The 22,120-nt window shown below is 38.3% G+C and overlaps 1 protein-coding gene across 1 annotated transcript in view; it reads right to left on the reverse strand.

Moving 5' to 3' along the window:
* The window catches only part of ANTXR2 (ANTXR cell adhesion molecule 2), a 147,549-nt gene that overhangs the window by 6,770 nt on the left and 118,659 nt on the right, over positions 1 to 22,120 (reverse strand). The window contains exons 13-14 of the mRNA XM_007950375.2: positions 13,318 to 13,362; positions 12,392 to 12,484 (exon numbers count right to left, since the gene is read on the reverse strand). Coding sequence (XP_007948566.2) covers positions 12,392 to 12,484; positions 13,318 to 13,362 — 138 coding nt within the window. The remainder of the gene's footprint in view (positions 1 to 12,391; positions 12,485 to 13,317; positions 13,363 to 22,120) is intronic.

Below are 22,120 nucleotides of genomic sequence, written 5' to 3' on the forward strand. Positions count from 1 at the left end.
ACCTGTAACCCTGGGGCTGACTGAAAAAGTCGATAAACATGGATTAAAATCAAGAAAGGTGTGTATAAGGGTTATATCCTTTTACCATACTTATTCAATCTGTATGTTGAGCAAATAAGCTAAGAAGCTGGACTATGTGAAGAAGAATGTGACATCAGGATTGGAAGAAGGCTCACTGACAACTTGTGATATGCAGATGACTCAACTTTGCTTGCTGAAAGTGAAGATGATGTTAAGCAGTTACTAATGAAGGTTAAAGACTACAGATTACAGCTCAACATAAATAAATCCAAAACCCTCACAATAGGACAAATAAAGAACATAATGGAAAACAGGGAAAATACTGAATTTGTCAAGAATTTCATTTTACTTGGATCCACAATCAATGCCCATGCAAGCAGCAGTCAAGAAATCAAATGACATATTGCACTGGGCAAACCTGCCACAAAAGATCTCTTTAAAGTGTTGAAAAGCAAAGACGTCACTTTAAAAACTCAGGTACCTGATCCAAGCCATGGTATTTTCAATGACCTCATATGCATGCAAAAGATGGACAATGAATAAGGAAGACCAAAGAAGAATTGATGCCTTTGAATGATGGTGTTGGTGAAGAATATTAACTATACTATGGACTACAGAAAACCAAACAAATCTATCTTAGCAGAAGTACAGCCAGAATGCTTCTTAGGAGCAAGGATGACAAGACTTCATTTTACACTTTGGGCATGTTATCAGGAGGGACTAGTTCCTGGAAAGGATATCATGCTTAGTAAAGTAGATGGGTCAGCAAAGAGGAAGACCCTCAAGATGAGGGACTGACATATATGCTCCCTTACTAGGTACACAAATAACCAAAGATACTGATGATACTAGGAAAAATTGATGATGATAATGCTGATGATAATAATTAACATTTTTAAACAATACAATGAAAATCTTATGGATCACAACAGAACACTGTCCAACTCCATAGCTTTAGGCATATCATCAAGAGGGATCAACTAGTAGAGAAAGGCATCCTATCTTGTGAAGTAGAGGGTCAATTAAGGTAGGAAGATCCTTGGTGACACAGATCGACAAAATAGTTACAATAATGGTTTCGAATATGCTGTCAAATGTGAATTTGATGCAGGACCAACCAATATTCATTCTGCTGCATAAAAGTTTGCCATGATTCAAGTCAGAGTTGACTCAATGGCAACTCCTTATCTATCTACACCTACTCCTCACTTAATATCTTGTTATCTGACATTTCTCATTTACAACAATAGAAAAAAAAAAATCTACTATCCAACCATTTTTTGCATGAACAGCATCTATCTGGCAGTAATGATCACCAGGGTGCTAGGCAAGGTTAATAATGGTTGTAATGGTAAATGTTATGGATCAACTTGGCTGAGCCGTGATTCTCAGTGGTCTGGCTGTTATGTAAAGGTGTAATTTGGCAATTATATAATAATGTAGTCATCCTACATTTTGTGATCTGATGTGGTTATTCTCTATTTTCACACAACACTAATTTTCACATAATAACCTGGTCTTTAGAACCTAACTATGTCAATACATGAGAAATGGGTGTATCTATGTACCAGTTTCTCATTTAAACCACACAAAAACACAAGGAGATGGACACTAAAATTTTTTCCAGATGAGGAAACTCAGTCACAAAGAGCTTCAATGATATGCCCAAAGTCATACAACAATTAAGCAGCAGGGCAGTGATTTGAACCTAAGGAGTCTAGAGGAGATTAATAAGTTTCAAATAAGTTTGAATTTTACAAATGTATTAGTTAATTGTTCCTTCAAAATTTGTCATCATGTTTGATCAAGGCAAAAAGTATGGCTTAAATATTAGCCTTTGGCAATAAAATAATCATATGTGATTTTTCTTTATTTTTTTTTTACATAAAGTAGCTTTCAGTATTTAGCTCCTGTATTCATCTGTGTATGATTTTTTTGGCATACGAATTTTTCATTGAGGAAGACAAATTTGAAAAAACTCTATTTTGAAAAGAACAAATCAGGAAGACCAGGAAATCCCAACACTTTTAGAAAATCTCCTCTGAAAAATACTGACATTGAGAATTATACGATAAAATGATTGTTTTCTTTATTTCTCAAGGAACAGGAATTAGGGCCAACTCTGAGCCAAACATTTTCAGTGTTGGCATGTAGATAAATGTGTTCAATGAGGCACCAAGACCAAACCAAACTCACTGCTGTGGAGTTGGATCCAACTCATAGCGACCACTCTTTGTGTTTTCAATGCGGTGTCTGTACAGAAGTAGATTGTCCAGTCTTCCTTCTGAGGAGTGACTGGTGGGTTTGAACCACCAACCTTCTGGTTAGGAGGCAAATGCCTTAGGCACTACACCACCAGAACTCCTTTCAATCAGGCAATGGTAGGGAAATCCTATGAAAACCAAGGACATTTCCAAAGACCAGAAAGTTAAGGCAAGTGGAACTCAAAAAGAAATAAGAAGGATTGGGGAAAATGGCATTCTACTAACAGACTGTGTGCTAAGTCCCTCTATCAACAGAGATTTTGAGAAACTAGGTAAAGAGATGCAAAAGCAATGCAAATAATGAGTTATGAGCAGCTCATGAGAAGATAAAGTATTATTAGATCCAGTGAAGGTGGTGAAAGGGAGTAGGTTAAGTGGGAAAAATAAAAAACCCACCCAGCCAGGAGAGCCAAAGAGAAGTCATTAGAAATAGAAAGGAGGTGTAGGAAGAGAGAAAAAGAAAAGAAAAATCATGGAATCCACAGGGGTTAAAGACTCAGAAGTCACACCAGGAGATCTTCAAGGTGAGCTGGGGTCCATGAGTGCAGACAAAGATCGTCCTGGGAAATGGAATAGGACCTCCTTAGCTTATGCTGCTGCAGAGTCTGGGAGAGAGTGGGGGAAAGGGAAGAGAAACTCTCTCCAAACAAACAGAACCTCAAACTGGACACATGGCAGTGGGCTTGAGTCCAACTCTTAGCAATGCTTTTTAGCAGAGAGTGGAACTGAGACCTGGGATTTCGCAACTTGTGGATCCACACAGAGGAGGGTGGCCCTTTGTCTTTTGGGGCAGCTGGCAGATTTGAACTGTGGAACTTTGATTGATGGCTGGGTGCCATCATCAGCAGACTGCTCCAGGCTGAACCTGGGGCCACAGCTACCCTTTCTGGTGGCTGCATTGATTACTGAATTATCTCATGCTAAGCACAGAAAACAGCCTCTCTCATTCTCTCCTGGGGATGGCTTCTTGGGCCAATCTCTTTTTTTGGCAATCTTCTTTTTCTTGCATGAGTGCTCCAGTGAGTGAGCAGATTCTGCCACAGAGGTCAGTTCCCAGGGCCACTGGCTGAACATAACCAGAGGGACCCCTCCTCAAATACCTTATCCTTCCTCCATTTTTTCTACTATCTTCTTGTCCAATTTTTCTTCCTTTATACCTGGTCACTTGCTCCACTGTTCCTCACTTTCTTTTATTTTTGCCAAAAATTCATCCTTCCCAGCCACTCACCTTATTTTCTCTCTTTAATAAAAGTTCTTTTTTCTTTCTGCTATTTTTTGTCATCTATTTTTGTTCTATCTTTCCATCTCTCCTTCTTATCCTTGGCTTTTTTTTTTTTTTCCCTGCTTTGTCCAACGGGAGGAAAATATTAAACCTCCACTAGTCAGCCATAGCTACTACAATGAGCACCTCACACAACAGACAAGTAACACCAATAGCTCCTGTACCAGCGGATCAATGACAGATGGTGGACAACACCTGCTGGTCCCAACTGCAAATCCTCTTCACAATGAACAGAGACCTGTACCAACATTCCCTCAAGTGATCCCACCAACACAGAGAAAGCTGGAGAGCAACCAACTACAGCCAAGTTAACAACCAAACAAGCCTACCTGCTCCACACTTCCAGATACAGTAAAACACAGAATCAGGGTAAAACAAATCAGTACATAACTAACAAACAAAGAAAACAACCTCAAAACTTCTAGGAAAGAACAGACAACTTCAAATTAAAAAAAAAAAAAAAAAGGACAAAATAGTAGAAACAAGTGCCCAAGCTAAAGAATTAGGAAATCTCCCCAAGGAAGAACAAGCAATAGAACTAACTGATAAGGAATTCAGAAGATATATATAGAGAGATAGATATATAGGAGGGAGACCTGGTGGTACAATGCCTAAGGCATTTCACTGCTAACCAGAAGGCTGGTGGTTCAAACCCAACCAGCCAATCCATGGAAGGAAGACAGGGCAATCTACTTCCATAAAGATTTACCACCTTGGAAACCCAAACAGGGTTGCTATGAGTTGGAACTGATTCAGTGGCAGTGAGTTTGGATTTTAGTTTTATATAGAGAGAGGACCCTCCAAGAGCTCACGGAAACCATAAACAGGAGCAAAGAGAAGACAGACAGTACCCTAGAAGAATTCAGGAAAATCATTCAAGAACAAAATAACAAAATAAATACACAATTAGAAATCATACAAAAAGAGCAATTAGAAATCCAGAAGATGAACACTAAAATTACAGAGATAGATAACACACTGGAAAGATAAAGGAGCAGATTGCCTAAAGAACAAATTTTCCAGCCAGACGATAAATTCCTTGATGCAAGCCTGTATGAGGAAAAATCAGAAGAAAGATTTATGAGAAATGAAGAAAACCTGAGGGTTATATGGGATGACATGAAAAGAAACAACATAAGCCTGATTGGAATACCAGAACAAGAGGAGGCAAAAAGAAACCACTGAGAAAACCGTCAAAGAGTTGCTAACAGAAAATTTCTCCATATCATAAGAGAAGAAAAGATATCCATATCTATTCAAGAAGCTCAACAAGCTCTACACAGGATAGATCATAAGAGGAAGTCACCAAGACATATCATAATCAAAATTTCCAAAACCAAAGAAAAAGATTCTTAGAAGCTGTTGGGACTGTAAAATGGTACAGCCACTGTGGAAAACAGTATGGTGTTTCCTTAAAAAAATTGAAAACAGAAATATCATTTGATCAAGCAATTCATTACTAGTAATATATCCTAAAGAGGTGAGAGCCAGGACACAAATAGACATATGTCCCCATGTTCACTGCAGCACAATTCACTGTAGCAAAAAGATGGAAATAACCTAAATGCCCATCAACAGATGAATGGATATCCAAACTGTGGTACATTCACACAATGGAATACTATGTTGTTGTTGCTGTGGTTGTTGCTGTTGTTGTTATGTGCCGTTGAGTCAGACCTGACTCATATCGACCCCTCCCTGGGTTTCCCAGGTGGTATCATTATGGACGTAGATTGCCCAGCCTTCCTTCCAAGGAGTGGCTGGTGGGTTTGAACCACCAAACTTCTGGTTAGCAGTCACATTCCTTAGGCACTATGCTACCAGAGCTCAATAGAAGGAAAAAAAAAAAAAAACTCACTGCCATCAAGTCAATTTCAACTCATTCATAGCAACCCCTATTGGGTTTCCAAGGCAGTAAATCTTTACGGAAGTAGATTGCCCAGTTTTCCTTCCACAGAGTGGCTGGTGAGTTTGAACTGCCAACCTTCTGGTTAGTAGTCAAATGCCTTAGGCACTATGCCACCAAAGTGCCTTATGGAATACTATACAACATTAAAAAATAATGAAAAATACAAAAATCATCTCACAACATGGATGAATTTGGAGGACGCTATGCTGAGTGAAATAAGTCAATCACAGAAGGACAAATGTTGTATGAGCACATTATTGTAAAAAGTCAAAGAAAGGTTTATACAGGGAAGGAAATTCACTATGTTGGTTCCCAGAGATGGGAGGGAAGGAGAGGGAAAATTTCGGACTAGTTGGGGGTCACATGGTGATTTGGATGAGGGAAGCAGTGGTATGAAAAGAGTCTGTGACCAGCATGGTTACAATGGGGAAAGGGAGGACACAGAAATGTGCACAAAAGATATACACAAAAGAGGAAAATACTATTATATGCACAATACTGCAATACCAGCGGCAGCAAACACTAGGCTATAGGTAAATGCATAGACAGGGGAGATGATCAGGTGGGGATAGGCAAACAGGAATATACCCAAGTCCGAGGATAGATCTCGCTGAAGATCATCTTACATATGCACTTGCACTAAAATATTATTTACATATGTTACAGAAGTAACAGAGGGCAAGGTTGGAGTAGCTTCTCAGAGATGACCAAACACCTCGAGGGAGAGAATCACTGGGCCTGCAGGGTCAGGATCATAGTCTCAGGGGACATCATATTCAATTAGTACAATACAGTATATAAAAATCTTGTTCTACATCCTACTTTGGTGAGAAGTGACTGGGGTCTTAATAGCTTTCAAGAAGCCATCTAAGCTGCAACTTTTGGTCTCCTCTCATCTAGAGCAAAGAAGAGTGAAGAAAATCAAAGTCATTTGGAAACAATTAGTCCAAAGTTATGATGGACCACAAGGACCTCAGCCTTCACAATCTTGAGACTAGAATTAAAGGGAACCCAGCTACCAATTACAACCACTCAAAAAGTGATCAAAATTGAAGATCCTGGATAGAGTGGAAGGAAAAATGTGGAACAAAATTCAAAAACATAAAAATGAACACTTATTGTTTGGATAGAGACTGGTGGAATCCCCAAGACTATGGCCCCAGGTTATCCTTCAGGCCATGAACTGGCTCTCAGTCTAATATCAGAAAGACCTACAAGGAGAACACCTACCCCAAGGAGATGTACCCACTTACCCTAGGGAGGTGCACCCCATGGATCAATCAGCCATGAATCATCAGAGGGGCAGCTTTCACATAGAGGGAAAGCTGGACAGACAGGAATGCATAGATAAGAAGGGCACAAGGAAGAGGTGGTCACAGGGAGGAGAGGGGAGGACAGTTGTGTTTTTTTTTTGTTTTGTTTTTTTATGGTGGGGAATTTTAATTGGGGCCATGAAATCAAATGTGCATGGACTACTGAGAGTAAAATGAATCTGCTTTATATATTTGCACCCAAATCACAATGAAAAATAAATAAATAAAAAGAAATAAGAAGCCAATCCAGGGCACACATTACTCACCATACTTAAATGATTTCTACAAAGGAAAAGAAATTAAATATGTTTTAAAGCCTTTTAATGACCTGAATTACTAGTCAGGGATACAGATGATCACTGGTCACAGAAAGAACTATTCACAGCTTTTTTGATAAGGCTTACTTGGATGTTTTTACTTTTTTTTACTACAATTTTAAAACAAGCTTTCAATTTAAAGTGGACCCTGTTGAGTCATTAAAATGTATCTGTATGTTTCAGTGTGATCAATGGTACTAGAATGTTCTTTATGAGGTTGTTAAAATTGTTTTAAACACCATTAAGCCATTAGAGCTCCATTGTAGTCTTTCTTTCTAGAGAAATGACCTTCTCTTTCAAATCACAGTGCCTTCATTTAGATCAACTAAAACTTATAGAATATTTAGATACAGTAAAATTGAAGTAAAAGTCTAAACTCAAGATACATATTCTTGAAATTGCAAAGTCTAGATTTTTAGGGGAAAAAAAAGAACGAGATACACAATTAAGGAAACATATACATTTCATAAGTCAGACAAGTAAACCAAAGTAGAAATATTGGGGGGGGGACCTTAGATCTAGTCAGAAATTATAGATTTTTTTTTTTTTTAATTATAGATCCCTAGCTAGCCTTCACAGTTGATACAGGAGAGATACTGGTAATCATATTCTTTTGTCAACAATTACTGGCATATTATCAGGTGGCATAATGGGTAAGGCATTTGGCTGCTAGCCAGACAGTCAGTGGATCAAAACCCACCATCTGCTCCATAGGAGAAAGATGAGGCAATCTACTTCCATAAAGATTTACAGCCTTGGAAGCCCAGTGGGGGTCACTACGAGTTGGAATCAACTCAGTAGCAATGGTTTTGGGTTAAGCTAGATGGACAAGACTTAACCAAGGCAGCATTCCTAAGGCTTTAAATATCAATAGATCATACTTACAGAACTAGAGTTACTAAGAACCTAGAGGAAAATGCTTAAATGAAATCATTAGTGTTAGTTCATGAGCCAATGTTTTCATTATCATGGTCACCACCGTTACAAACAACAAAACAAATCATTCTGACTTAATAAATCTCTAAGCCTAAACTTAGAGCCATTTTAAGACACTATGTGATACTTTGTAGTTTTCATAGTACTCTTGCCTAAGTATACACATTTGAATCTTTCAAATCTGATCACACTGAGATAATAAAAAAAGTGAAAAATTAACAACAATAGATTGGTAAAGGGAGACTTAGCTGAATTAATATATTTGTTTTATGTATTATGCTAAACAAAAAAAAAAAGGTAAGTGTGCACTTAAAAGTTAAATTAAGTTTGATAGCTAAATTCTTCCACCTCTATTTGGCTTTCGTTATGAAACAATGATATCTCATAATTTCCAGAGCATAGTTGGATGGCTATGAGGTTGTATCATAGAGGAGTAATTTCAGAATCGAGAAAAGAAACAAAAACAGTTTCACACTGAATTGGCAGAAACACATATGTGAAGTCATTAGGTATTGTGGATGAGTTGAACTAACAGCTGTTATTAACATCAACTCTGTTCCAGATTTCTGCAAATTGCCATTGCCATAGCATTTAAATATTGAATTTAAAGGAGTAAGAAAAATTCTAAGTAAAATTCCTATGCCAGTTTAAAATATATTTATGAAGATGTGTTCTTTAATTCAGATTTTTTGATCATTTCTATAATTCTTTTTATTTTTCCTCCAGCTTAAAATATATTTTTTGGGGAAATAATTTCCGTGTGTGAATAGTTATGCATTTATTTTATTTTTTGACTATTCAAAAGTCAAGACTCTCTCTGATTATTTTTTTCCTTCCCCATTTACTTCTCCCTCAAAAGCTAAAAGCCTGGAAACAATCTACTTTATCTCTATTCATTTGTGACTAGTCACGAATTTAAAACAGATTGTTTTCCTATTTTCCCAATCAAGTTTAAATAGGTTTCTATTTGCAAAATAGTAATTCTCAATTTCAGTGGACATATTCAGACTAGTAGGTCTTTCTTAGCCACACTGGAGAAATTTAGTAAAAAAAAAAAAAAAGATTATTATGTCTTGTGTTTGCCTTTAAAATGGCCATATTTGCTTTTTCATTTTTTTTTTTTTTTCTCATTCATATAAATTGATAGAATAATCTATATAATGTCATCAAAATCAGCCAAGGCTAACATGGACTCAAAGTCAATAAAAGTGGCAGAGTCCTTTCACAAATTTTCTTCAATGGATAGTTCAGGAGATATTATTTCACATCTTAGTAATCAATAACTCTTGAAATTTGAAATAGGATGTTCATAAGCCCTTGGCTATCTTCATTGTAAACCAGTGACATTCCTTCTCATTCAGGACCAATTTAGGGCCTAATGCCTATACTTCCCTTTTATTTAGAACAAGATCTCAATCTCTGGAACACTGGCACATTGGGCAACACAAAAACTAACATTTTTTTCAGCAGGAACATTATGGCATAGTGCTTAAGGCAGTTGACTGCTAACCAGAAGGCTGGCAGTTCAAACTCAACAGCTGCTCCTTGGAAGGAAGATTGGGCAGTCTACTTCCATAGTGATACTGCCTCAGAAACCCAAGGAGGGGTTGCAATGAGTTGGCTCTGACTCCACAGCAGTGAGTTTGGATTTTTTTGGAAGGTTAAATGACATATCTCTACCTTATTTTCCTATTGTATTTTATATATGTAGATTTCAAAATGGAATTAAATGAATTACTTTGAGTTTAAAAATAGTGCATACTCCTATATGACTATGAGGACAGAACTAAATGATGCCCAGCTAGCACTGTCAACCACTTGGAGGAGAATCTACGTAGGAGATCCTGGATAGAGTGGGAGAACAATGTGGAACAAAACTCAAAATCATAATAAATAAATAAAAAGGATCAGGTTTGTTGGTCTGATAGAGCCTTAAAGAACCCCAGAGACTATGGCCCCTAGCTGCCTTTCAGGTCTGAAATTGAACCCACTCCTGTAGCTTCCAGCCAAACAAAAGACAGGTATATGAGCTGAACATTGACATTAGGTAGATACACTCTTTGGAGAGATCAATCATGGAAGAATAGAAGGGCTGGGTATGCACAGGGAGACAGCTGGGGGGCGGGAGTGCATGGGAGGAAAGGACACAGGGAAGAGGTAACTATGGGGAAGAAGTGGGAAGAAAGTTGTTAACACTGTGGGAAACTGCAGGCAATGTATGAGACAAATGAATTGATGGACAAAAAATGAATTTGCTCTGTCAACTTTCACCCAAATCACAATAAAAATTTTAAAAAGCAAAAAATAGTGCATGCTCATTTTTAAATAAATTTGGAAAAAAAAAATTATGGAAAAAAATCTCACGAAGTGAGAATCTCTCCATGCAGACAAACCTAACATTCTGTGCTATATACTACCAAGCCTTTTCCCCTTTGCATAAATCTTTTTATGTACACATTTTAGAATGAGACTAAATAAAGTAAAAATAAATTGTGATTGATCATATTACAATATCTGTATCTAATAATATTGTATATTAGTGTATGGTTTTCCATATAGGAACATCAGACCCACTCTCTCCCGATGCTTCCAAACCTAGAATTATGTAACAAAAGCAAATGCTAAGAAAATGGTCTTCCTTCTGTGTCAAACAAGAGCTAGGCTAACAAGAAAACCATATTTTCTTGCATTGTTCAATATTCCCAATTACCTATATGCAAACATATAAGCAATTTCTTCTCCAGAAGACATACTTAATAGCTTTGAGCACCTGCCTTTGCTATGGTTTGTTGGCAAAAGGTATCTGCCTCAGAGGATTTTCAGCAATAAAGTGGCACAATCTTAAGAGAAATGTGCATTATTTTATGATCTAAAGGGATCAGGCAATGAAGACTCACTGTCAGATGACTTGAATGAACACTTTGGTAATAGCAGTCATGTTAAATATGTCTGGGTCTCTTTTGAAAAATATAAAAATTTATTGTAAAAAGGAGAAGTTCTCCTTGGGAAGCTGAATTGTATTAAAAAAAACAGAGAGAGAATTACAATAGTTGGGGGTTGTTAATTAACATATTGATTTTTGCTGGCAGTAATGAGAGAAAGCAGATATAATAGTGGAAGACACATAAAATGTTTAAAAACATGCTAAAACTTCTCAAGAAGTAAAGTTAAAGGATAACTAATGAGGAAAATTGTTGTGATGTTGGGAGCTATGTCACTGATATTTCAAATACCAGCAGGGTCACCCAGGTTGGACATGTTTTAGTGAAGCTTCCAGACTAAGGCTAAGAAAATGGCCAGGTGCGGTACTTCTGGAAATTTACCAGTGGACATCTTAGAATCACAGCAGAACACTTTCTAACTCATTTGCTGTGAACACATCACCAAGATCAATTGTTAAAGCAAGACATGATGTTTGGTGAAGGAGAGGACCAAGGAAGGCGAGGAAGACCCTCGGTGATACAGATTGTCACAGTAGTCACAACTATGAACTTGAACATGTCAGTGATCATTAGGATGATGTAGGACCAGGCAAAAATTCACTCCATTGTACATAAGATCACCTCTAGTCAGAGTAGACTCGATATCACCTGTTTATTTATCCAATGAGGGAAAAGTGCCAGGATCTGTGTTTAACAACAAAGTCAGTATAATAATGAAAAAATTTCTAAAATTGCTCCTTGGGATGGGATGCTGGCCTGCCCATGCTATTGTTACAGGCTCAGAACTGGCAGTGATTGCTTATTATTAATGAATTCAGCATTTTGAAAAATATTTCTGTAGTGTTAAGAAAAATCTCATTTGATTTCTAAGATATAATATTAAAGTTCAGTTTAAATCAAATGAATTCTATAAATGACATTTAATATTAAATATGGCAGCTCATATGTTGTAACAAAAAGCTGTTTAAAAGCCTTAAATATGCTTCCTGTATGTTTGTGATAAGGTCATACTTTTACTATTTAATATTTTAATATTTTCTCCTCAAAGAATACAGGGCCATTGGATCTTTTCAAAGGCAAGCATTGTTGCAGCTTCAAGCTTCCTCAAAGATGATGTTCTATGCTGTAATTTTTTCCAAAATACTTAGAAAAGTCCTAGCTTTGTTTTGCCCATTGGAATTCAGAAGTCTTATCAATGCAATTCTTTGACTAATAAAGAGAGCGGTGCTTGCACAGTTTCAGAATGGCAAGGATGATTCCATAGGGGAAAAAAAATTATCCAGAAGAGAACCAGTGTTAAGTAAAAAAGATACTAGGATATTGAATCATTAAAAGTACAGTTTCCATGATTTAATAGCTCCAGAAATACTCCAGATCAGCAACTTCTATTTTTCAAATCATACCAACCTCCATTCTTTTAATTCCTCCAACTCCTCGGCCACCATAGTAGGAAGCATCGACTGTTGGCCATTTCTTGGGAGGCAGTGGTTCTTCTTCTTCCTTTTTATGTACAATTTTAAAAAAACAGATTAATCCTTAAAATATTGTTTAATCAGAATTGACTCATATTTAAACATTTATAAATAATTCTATTGAAATGGAAGAAATGTAGTGAAATTTGTAATGGGGCATAAAAAATACATGTATTTATGCTTGCATGCATAAATTTCAGGTGGATTTCTAAAGGATATAGATTCTTTCCTTCCTCAAATTTTAGGATTCTTCTTTATACCACTCCTAGGTGGCAAGGAGTTGCTCCTTAACTGTGAACACAATTATCTATTAATCATTTCATATTTCAAGATATAAAACATTTAAATTATGACAATATTTCAAGAATCATTTAAATCATCAATGCAACTCTGATCTCTGTGAAAATTAAACTTAAAAAGACAAGCTGTTGGGACACTCTGAAAATGCACAATGAAAGTATGTCCCATATTTCACATTGCTAAAAATATTGCATCACAGTTATACAAAAGCAATAATCACTTTAAAGAAAGTATTAACATTTTAAATAGCTAGATATATCTTCTAACCTTCTTTAAAATGAAATAAGTTACAACAGAGTTATTCATATATTTCTATAAAAGTATATTAAACCATTGATCATTAAAGCCAGCCTACTTTTTACCAATGTGTGAAAATCTAGCACAAGAAAAAAGAGATGAGAATAAAACTAGAAATTGAATTTCATAAAATTTAAAAGTTAATACATAGATATCATAGCCTTCAAGAAACAAATCTAACTGATTGAAATTGGGGATAATCTCTAACTACTAAAAAAAAAAAAAAAAATCCCACCCAAACCACTTTACTTGACACTAATTTACCTGCTTGGGTGCAGGGGGTGGTGGTGGAGGAGGATCCTTGATAACCTGTGCAAAAAAAAAAAAAAAATCCAATGTAAAACTTTTGTGACATAGGAGGAAATACTAAAAATGTGTTAAAATAATTAGATTGTAAATCACTGTGGTAGGTCCAAAGACATCTCTCAACGAAGCATGCCTCCCAACATTTATGCTCAGGTGACATAGTGCCTAAGGCATGTGACTGCTAACCAGAGGGCTGGCAGTTCAAACCCACCAGCCACTTCTTGGAAGGAAGGTTGGGCAATCTACTTCTGTAGAGATACCACCTCAGAAACCCAAGGAAGTGTCTCTATGCGTTGAATTGACTTAACAGCAGTGAGTTTGTTGGGTTTGGTTTTTTTCGTTGAATCTAGGCTGGCTGGTGACTAACATTTGTGCAATAGAATGAGGCAGAATTGGTAGCATGTGACTATTGAGGTTAGGTCAAAAGAAGCTTTTTAGGTTCTCCTTAATCATAATGACTTGGAATAAACTCAACAACACCCAACAATACTTTTGAAACAATCTCTCTGAGAAAAGGCAGTAATCATGTAAGGAATCTACCTGGTGACCACCTCCAAGCCTGGAATTACACCACAAAAATTCATTGAAATTTTTCATCTCAATGAATATCATGGAGAGGCTAGATGGTGAGGAAAAGCAAGTTGGCAAGCCCCTAGCTGCTTTTGCCACCTCAGCCAAGGAGCCAGATATGCAAGTGAAGGAGCCATCTTGGATAGTCAGCCCAGTGTCTCCATCCCAGCTGACACCCGACAACTGCATCAAAGATCCTCAAATGAGAATCTGCTAGATGAGCCAGTATACACACAGAACTTTGAGGAAACTGAAGTCCTGTTTTAACCCATTTGGCTGTGGAGTTATTTGCTATGCAGCACTATGTAAGCCAAAGAAAAAATAGATAAAACTAGATAAGACAAAAATAAAAATCTGTATAACTGTACCAGTAAGCAACAGTATGATAAATGGAGAAAAGATTGATATCCACAATCAACACCCATAGAAGCAGCAGTCGAGAAGTCAGACATCATATTGCACTGAGCAAATGTGCTGCAAGAGACATCTTCACAGAGGAAAGATGTCATTTGAAGACTAAGGTGAGCCTGACCCAAGCCATTGTCTTTATAATCACCTCATATACATGTGAAATCTGACAATGAATAAGGGAGGCCAAAGAAGAATTGGTGCATTGAATTGTGTCAAGGAATACTGAAAATACCACAGACTGCCAGAAGAACAAATCTTCATCTTTGAAGACATGTAACAAGAAAGCTCCTTGGAAGTGCGAATGGGCAGACTTCATCTCTTGTACTTTGGTCATGTTAGCAGAAGGGACCAGTCTCTGGAGAAGGATATTGTGTTTGGCAAATTAGAGGGCATATCATGTTTGGTAAGTCAGAGGGTCAGCGAAAAAGAGGAAGCCCTTCAAGAAGAGGACTGACACAGTGGCTGCAATGATGGGCATAGCAAGGATTGTGAGGATGGCACAGAAGCAGACAGTGTTTGGTTCTGTTGTACATAGGGACACTATGAATCAGAACCAACTTGATGTCAACAAAAATGTTCTGGTTACCTAGTACTGCTCTAACAGAAATATCACAAATGGGATGGCTTGAACAAACAGGAGTTTATTCTCTTACAGTTTGGGAAGCTAGAAGTCCGAGTTCCAAGTGCCAGGCTCCAGGGACTGGGTAAAAGCCCCTCAACCCTAGGGTTCAGCTCCTGAGGTTAACAAGCACGAGGTCAACAAATAAAATGGCACAGTCCTGATGTTACCAAACCACACGACAGGCCATTAATTCAACTCCATTGAAAGTCCCAAGATCGGCAGACCATGACAGGCTGCTGAACAACGACATGGCTTCATGCAAGGTTCAAGTGTGCCACAAGCTAGAGACTGTTCCCAAAGCTGCTGCTTATATATGGGAAGCAGACCACATCTCTAAAGAAGCTACTCAACTGCTTGTGGTAGATCCCACCATGGAGTTGATTACCAGTCTCATCATGGGGAATAACTACCATCAGCTGCCCAGTCACTCAATCAGGCCCAGCCAAGTTAACATACAACTTTAACTACCACAAATAACAACTAGATAAGAAATGTACTAGTACAAGGTGCTGAAGAGTCACTTCAGACTCATGTGTAACAGAGTAGAACTATGCTTCAAAGGTAAGAAGGACCTAACTAATTACAAAACTCCTTCACACACATTAGTTCATTTTATCCTTATTCTGTGATATAGATGTGGACTGTGGTGGTTCAATAGTAGAACTCTTGCCTTCTATGTGAGAGACCCGTTTGATTCCTGGCTTCTCGTCAATAAAGGCTTGGATGTTGCTATGATGCTGAACAGGTTTCAGAAGAGTTTACAGATTAATATAACCCAAGAACCAAATGCACTGCCATCAAGTTGATCCTGACTCATAGTGACGCCCAAGGGGTTTCTGAGGCTGAAAAACTTCACAGAAGTAGATTCCCCCATCTTTCTTCTGAGAGCAGCTGGTGGGTATGAACTGCTGACTTTCTGATTAGCACTCAAATGCTTATCCACTACACCACCAGAGCTCCTTACAGATTAAGATGTCGTTTTTAGGGGTGTCAAAACATCTCTGACACATAATGACCCTATGCACAGCAGAACAAAACACTGCCCAGTCCTGTGCCAGCCTCATGATCCTTGCTATATCTGAGCCCATCGTTGTAGCCACTGTGTCAATCCATCTCCTTGAGGGCCTTCCCTTTCTTCATTGACCCTCCACTTTTCCAAGTTTGATATCCTTCTCCAGTGAATGGTTCCTTCTAACACCATGACCGAAGTAGGTGAGATGAAGTCTGGCCATTCTTACTTCCAAGGAGCATTCAGGCTGCACTTCTTCCAGGACAGATTTGTTAGTCCTTTTACAGACCATGGTACTCTTAGTATTCTTCTCCAATACCACAACTCAAAAGCATCAACTCTTCTTCAGTCTTCCTTATTCATTGTGCAGCTCTCACATACATATGAGGCAATTGAAAATACCATGGCTTGGGGTAGGCACACCTTAATCATCAAGGAGACTCTTTGCATTCTTTAAATGGTCTCTAAATTCAGGAAGGATATTATCAAGGTCATATTTTGGCTCTCATGGACTTGTTTTGTCTTCAACTTCAACATGAACGTACGTATGAGCAGTTGTCCTGGCCTTGTTTTGGCCAAAGATACTGAAGTTCTCCATCTCTTCTTGCCACGGATGTAGTTGATCTGATTCCTGTGTATTCCATCTGGTGAAATTCACTTGTAACATTCATCACTTATGTTGCTGAAAAAAGGTATTTGCAACAAGTCATTGGGCTCGCAAAATTCTATCAGGTGATTTCCAGTGTCATTTCCATCACCAAGGCCATATTTTCTGACTATTTTTTCCAACTTTTGTATTCCAGTCACCAGTGATAATCAACACATTTTGATTGCATGTTCATTCAATTGCAGACTGCAGAAGTTGACAGAAATCTTCCATTTCCTTATCTTTGGCTCTGGTGCATAGATTTGAATAAAAGCAGTATTAACTGGTCTTCCTTGGAGGCATATGGGTATTATCCTATCACTGACAGCATTGTACTTCAAGACAGATCTTGAAACACTCTTTATGACAATGATTGCCACACCATTCCTCTTCTATTTGTCATTCCTGGCATAGTGGATCATATGGTTGTCTAATTCAAAATGGTCAAAACCAGTCCATTTCAGTTCACTAATGCCTAGGATATTGATCTTTATGTGTTCCATTTCATTTCTGAAAACTTCCAATTTTCCTAGATTCATACTTTATACGTTCCATGTTCTGATAATTAATGGATGTTTGCATCTGTTTCTACTCATTTTCAGTCATGCCACATCAGCTAATGGAGGTCCTCAAAGCTTTACTCTATCCATATCATTAAGGTCATCTCTACTCTGAGGAGTCAACTCTTCCCCAGTCTAATTTTGAGTGCCTTCCGACCTAATGGACTCATCTTCTGGCATCAGACAATGTCTCAGGGCTATTCATAAAGTTTTCCACTAATATATCAGACAGTGTTTCACTGCTCACTGCTATTCATAAGGTTTTCACTGGCCAATTGTTTGAGAAGCTGATGGCTTCTTCCTTCCTCCAAGTCTGTCTTAGCCCAGAAGCTCCACTGAAACCTGTCCATCATGGGTAACACTGCCAGCATTTTGCTACACCAGTGGCTTAGCCTCCAGCCTCACAGCAACACGTAAGCCACCACAGGAAAACAAACTGACAGACAAGTTTGTCTCCATTAGTTGTTACTGACCCCTCTGTGCCTGCCTACCTCAGGCCCTGGCCTTAAAATAGAGCCGCCCCCAAGGGAAGAGCGGCTCTTAAGCCCCGGGACTGCCAACTTCAGCCCAGCCTTAATATAGAACTGTCCCCAAGTGAAAAGCAGTCCCCAGACTCCACATATTAAGATAGATTATGAAAATTCTGTGCATCACTACAGTCCAATCCCACTATTCACAGGGTCACAACAAGTGTGTGGCTGATTCAAACACAGCTTTAAAAATAAAATAAATAAAAAAAAAAAAAAGACAACATGATATAGATATCATAAGCTTCATTTTGGGAGCTCTGGTGGCATAATGCCTAAGACATTTGACTGCTAACCAGAAGGCTGGCGGTTCAAACCCACCAGCCACTTCTCAGAAGGAAGGTTGGGCAATCTACTTTTGTAGTGATACCGCCTCAGAAACCCAAGGAGGGGTCACTATAAGTTGGATCTGACTCAATGATAGTGAGTAGCTTCATTTTATAGATGAATCACAAAACCAAAAATGTTTAATGACTTCCACAAAGTTTCAATAAGTAGCTCTATTGATATCAAAATCCAAACATTTGTCACTAGATTACAGTATGTTTCCCTCAGGGATTTAGGGATTTAGAAGCTATACTTCATTGGCACTTTTTTCATAAATTGATAACAAAATAGTGAGCTTGTTTGGATGAGAGGATATGAAAATTAGTATACAACTACTCCTCACTTATTGACTATTTCCTCATCCAATATTTCACATTTATGACAACAGTAAAAAAATCATTAAGTATTTTGTGTATTAACGAGGAGCTGAGACCAGAGTGGGGGGAGGAGGAGTTCTGTGAAAAGGAAGGAGGCTGGACAGGCTGGTGGATAGGGTGGTGCAGCCCAGAACCAGGCAGGCAGGCAGCATACAAGAGGCGGGAAAAGCCAGGCCACGAAGAGAGAGAGGAGCCGGGCTACAGGAGTCCAGCAGGAGGCTTGGAAGTCTCTTCTTCCAAAAAGGCCTCTCTGCCATCTCTGCAGCCTCCATCAGGACCAGGTGGCAGGGCCTCACCTGCCCACAGCCCAGGAGCCACTAGCCACCAAAGCCTGTCTCAGAGGCCAGTGGAATGGAAGGGCGGAGAGGGCCAAGTGATGGGTCCCTGTGGCTCTGGAGCTGGCAGCAAACTCTCAGCCACCAGCACCACCCACCCACCCACCTCCAACCCTCGTGGCCCCCTTGGTGATGAGGAATGAGGGGAATGTGAGGTGGAGAAGGGGCATCCAACAAACAAAGCACATCTCTGCTCTGGGGTGCCCTATGGTAGTGGGGGAGGGGAGGACACATTACTAACTGGTCTCTGAAAAGCTAAACCTGTCAATAAGTGAAAAGTGGGCAAGAGCACTACTCTCTTTCCTTAACCTTTAACCTAGAAATACACTTCTCAGCCAAAATTCTTTTTCTGTGAATCAATACGTGATAGGTCCTTTCATGAAATCTTACTTGGTTAATTCTTTATTTGAGAGGAAATGGGACCTAAGATTTAATTTAAAATGTTCTTTACTGGTTTTGGGGTATCAGAACTTTTACACCATGACGATAGAGAACCTTTGACCAAGTACCACTGGTTTCTGGCTTCTTCTTCTATGTTCTTCTTCTATGTTTCTGTGGTGGTTATGTTTACGTGTCAACTTGGCTAGGCCTGGTTGAGTGGCTGGGCAGCTGGATGTAGTATTCCCCATGATGAGACTGGTAATCAACTCCATGGTGGAATCTACTGTGAGCAGCTGAGTAGCTGTCTTTCGGTATGTGGTCTGCTTCCTGTATATAAGCAGAAACCTTGGGAATGGTCTCTAGCCTTTGGCACGCTTGGACCCTGCATGTAGCCGTGTCATTGCTCAGCAGACTGCTACGCTCTGCCGACATTGGGACTTACCATGGACTTAAGTTAATGGCCTGCCATGTGGATTGGTAACATCGGGACTTTTTACTTGTCAACCTTGGGGCTTCTCAGCCTCAGCAGCCAGTGGTTGTCTGAGTAAAGAAATGCCTCTAGCTCCAGTGGGCCGGGAGCAGGAGGCAGAGCTGGACTCCAAGGTTGAGGGGCTTTCACCCAGCCCCTAGCACCTGGCACTCTGAATTTGGACTTAAAGCCTCCAAATTGTAAGAATAAACTCCTGTTTGTTAAAGCCATCCCATTTGTGGTATTTTCTTGTCAGAGCGGCACTAGGTAACCAGAACAGTTTCTAAACAAAGAGCAATCACTGTTTGAAAATGTAATTGCTTCACTTCACCTAATTTCAAATGTTTCTGTTATGTTTATTTTCTAAAATTTAAAATAAGAGCTTTGAAAATGAATATGAAGAAAATATTATTATTAAAAAAAAAAAAAAAACCTGCTGCCAGAGAGTTAATTCTAACTCAGTATGACCCCCATTGGGTTTCTGAAGCTGTAAATCTTTATGTAAGTAGATTGCCCCATCTTCCTTCCTCAGAGTGGCTGGTAGTTTTAAACCGCTGACCTTCTGGTTAGCAGCCAAATGCCTTACCTGCTATGCCACCAAGGTTTATTAATATTATGAGTATGTTTTAAAAATGTTGCTTATTTATTAAAGTTATATACTGAAATATTTTCAGGTGACATTATATGATTCTGAGAATTTCATTAAAATAATTTGGAGTAAAAAATGGATGAACTGATGAAATAAGAGTGGATATAGGTTGAGAATCACTGAAGCTGAGTGTTGAGTATATGAAGGATTAATTATATTAGTATCTCTGCTTTCACATGTTTGAAATTTTTCATAATGATAGAGTTTTTAAAAATGTATCTATTAAATAATTATTAAAAGTTTTTAAAGACCTGGCTCATAATTGTTTATATTAATAATATTTTCATCTCAAATTTTAGTTTAGATCTAACCCTCAGGAAACATACAAAGTTCAAGACAGTAGCTAGAACTACATAGATATAGTTGGACAGTAATTTAGTTTGACTGAATTCCTTTTTAAATGCTGTAAGAAGTGTTTTAACAATTTTAATTAATTCAGTGCGACTTGATCAATAAAGAATTCCAGTTCCTTTCAGTCACCTTAAAGGGTAAAGATCTGTAAATTTTTGAGAGTTAGCCCAGGATTAAAATTTAAAAAAAGAAAAATAATGGCATAGTGAAGGAAAATAAAGTTAAATTACCAAGCTATTGATACACAATTAGAATAAAGTCATTATCCATTCACATGTGCAAAACAATCAAAGAAACCAGATTTGGTAGCATTTCACACTCAACAAAGTCAAAACCAACCCAATCATCTTCATTTATAAGCCAGCTCTCCTTTTATCCATCACCCCTTTGCCCTGTTGTTTTTTTGGTTTTTGTTTTTTTCCCCCAAGAATATCACTCTTTTACCATTGCAACCTCAATATTTTGGTATCAATGATAAATTCTCCCTCACCTCTAAGTGATTTCACCAAATCACTTACCATGTCCAACAGATATTTGGAAATCTCTCTCACATCCTTGTAGAACTTTCCCAATCTCCTTAAAGAAGATGCACAGATGTCTGCCATTTTCCTCCCTAGCATTTATCAGAGATGATAATTATTCGCTCCAAAAAACTATGAATTCCATGAGGATAAGTTTCCTCTCTGCTTTGTTCCTCACCGTACTACAAATACTTCTAGAGTGATACAAAACAGGCTTTGAGAAAGTAAGAAAGAAAGGGAAGTTAAGAAAAGCTCTGGTAGCATAGTGCCTAAGGCACTTGACTGCTAACCAGAAGACTGTCAGTTCAAACCCACCAGCCACTCCTGGAAGGAAGATGGGGTAATCTACAATCTGTAGTGATACTGCCTCAGAAACCCAAGGAGGGGTCATTATGAGTCAGGTCTGACTCGATGACGGCACATAACAACAACAACAATAAGGAAGGGAAGTCAAAAGGGAGAAAATAGGAGGGAAGAAGTGATGAAGGAGGGAGGGAGAAAGGAAGAAGAAAGGGACAAAGGATGTAAGAAGGATGGATTAGCAAGGGAGGGAGGAAAAGGGAAGAAAGTAGGATGTTTATGTATTTTTGTTCCATTCCCACTGTCACACCTAAAATCATAAATTCAAGATTATCTGCATCTTAGAAGTATCTAATACAACATTTTTCAACTCCTGCAATACACACTCAACCAAACCTTCAATGCTCTAAAAACTTCCCACCAAGTAGTAGTCCAACCGTGCTTAAATTCTCCAATTAAGGGAAATCCACTGCTTCACAAAGCAATCCATTGCACTGGGAAGCAACTCACATCATTTTAAAGATTTCCTTCAAAATGAAGCTAAATCCTCCCTCTCTATAGTTTCCAATCTTTAGTCCTGACCTCGATCACACACACACACACACACACACACACACACACACATTTAATTTTTCTTCCAGAGGAGAATGATTTCAATTTTTGAATGCTGGAACGATTATCATTAAAGGAGTTCTGATAGCATAGT

This window comes from Orycteropus afer, unplaced genomic scaffold (assembly GCF_000298275.1).
Source record: "Orycteropus afer afer isolate SDZICR_OR568_19922 unplaced genomic scaffold, OryAfe1.0 scaffold00270, whole genome shotgun sequence".
Classification (NCBI taxonomy): Eukaryota; Metazoa; Chordata; class Mammalia; order Tubulidentata; family Orycteropodidae; genus Orycteropus; species Orycteropus afer.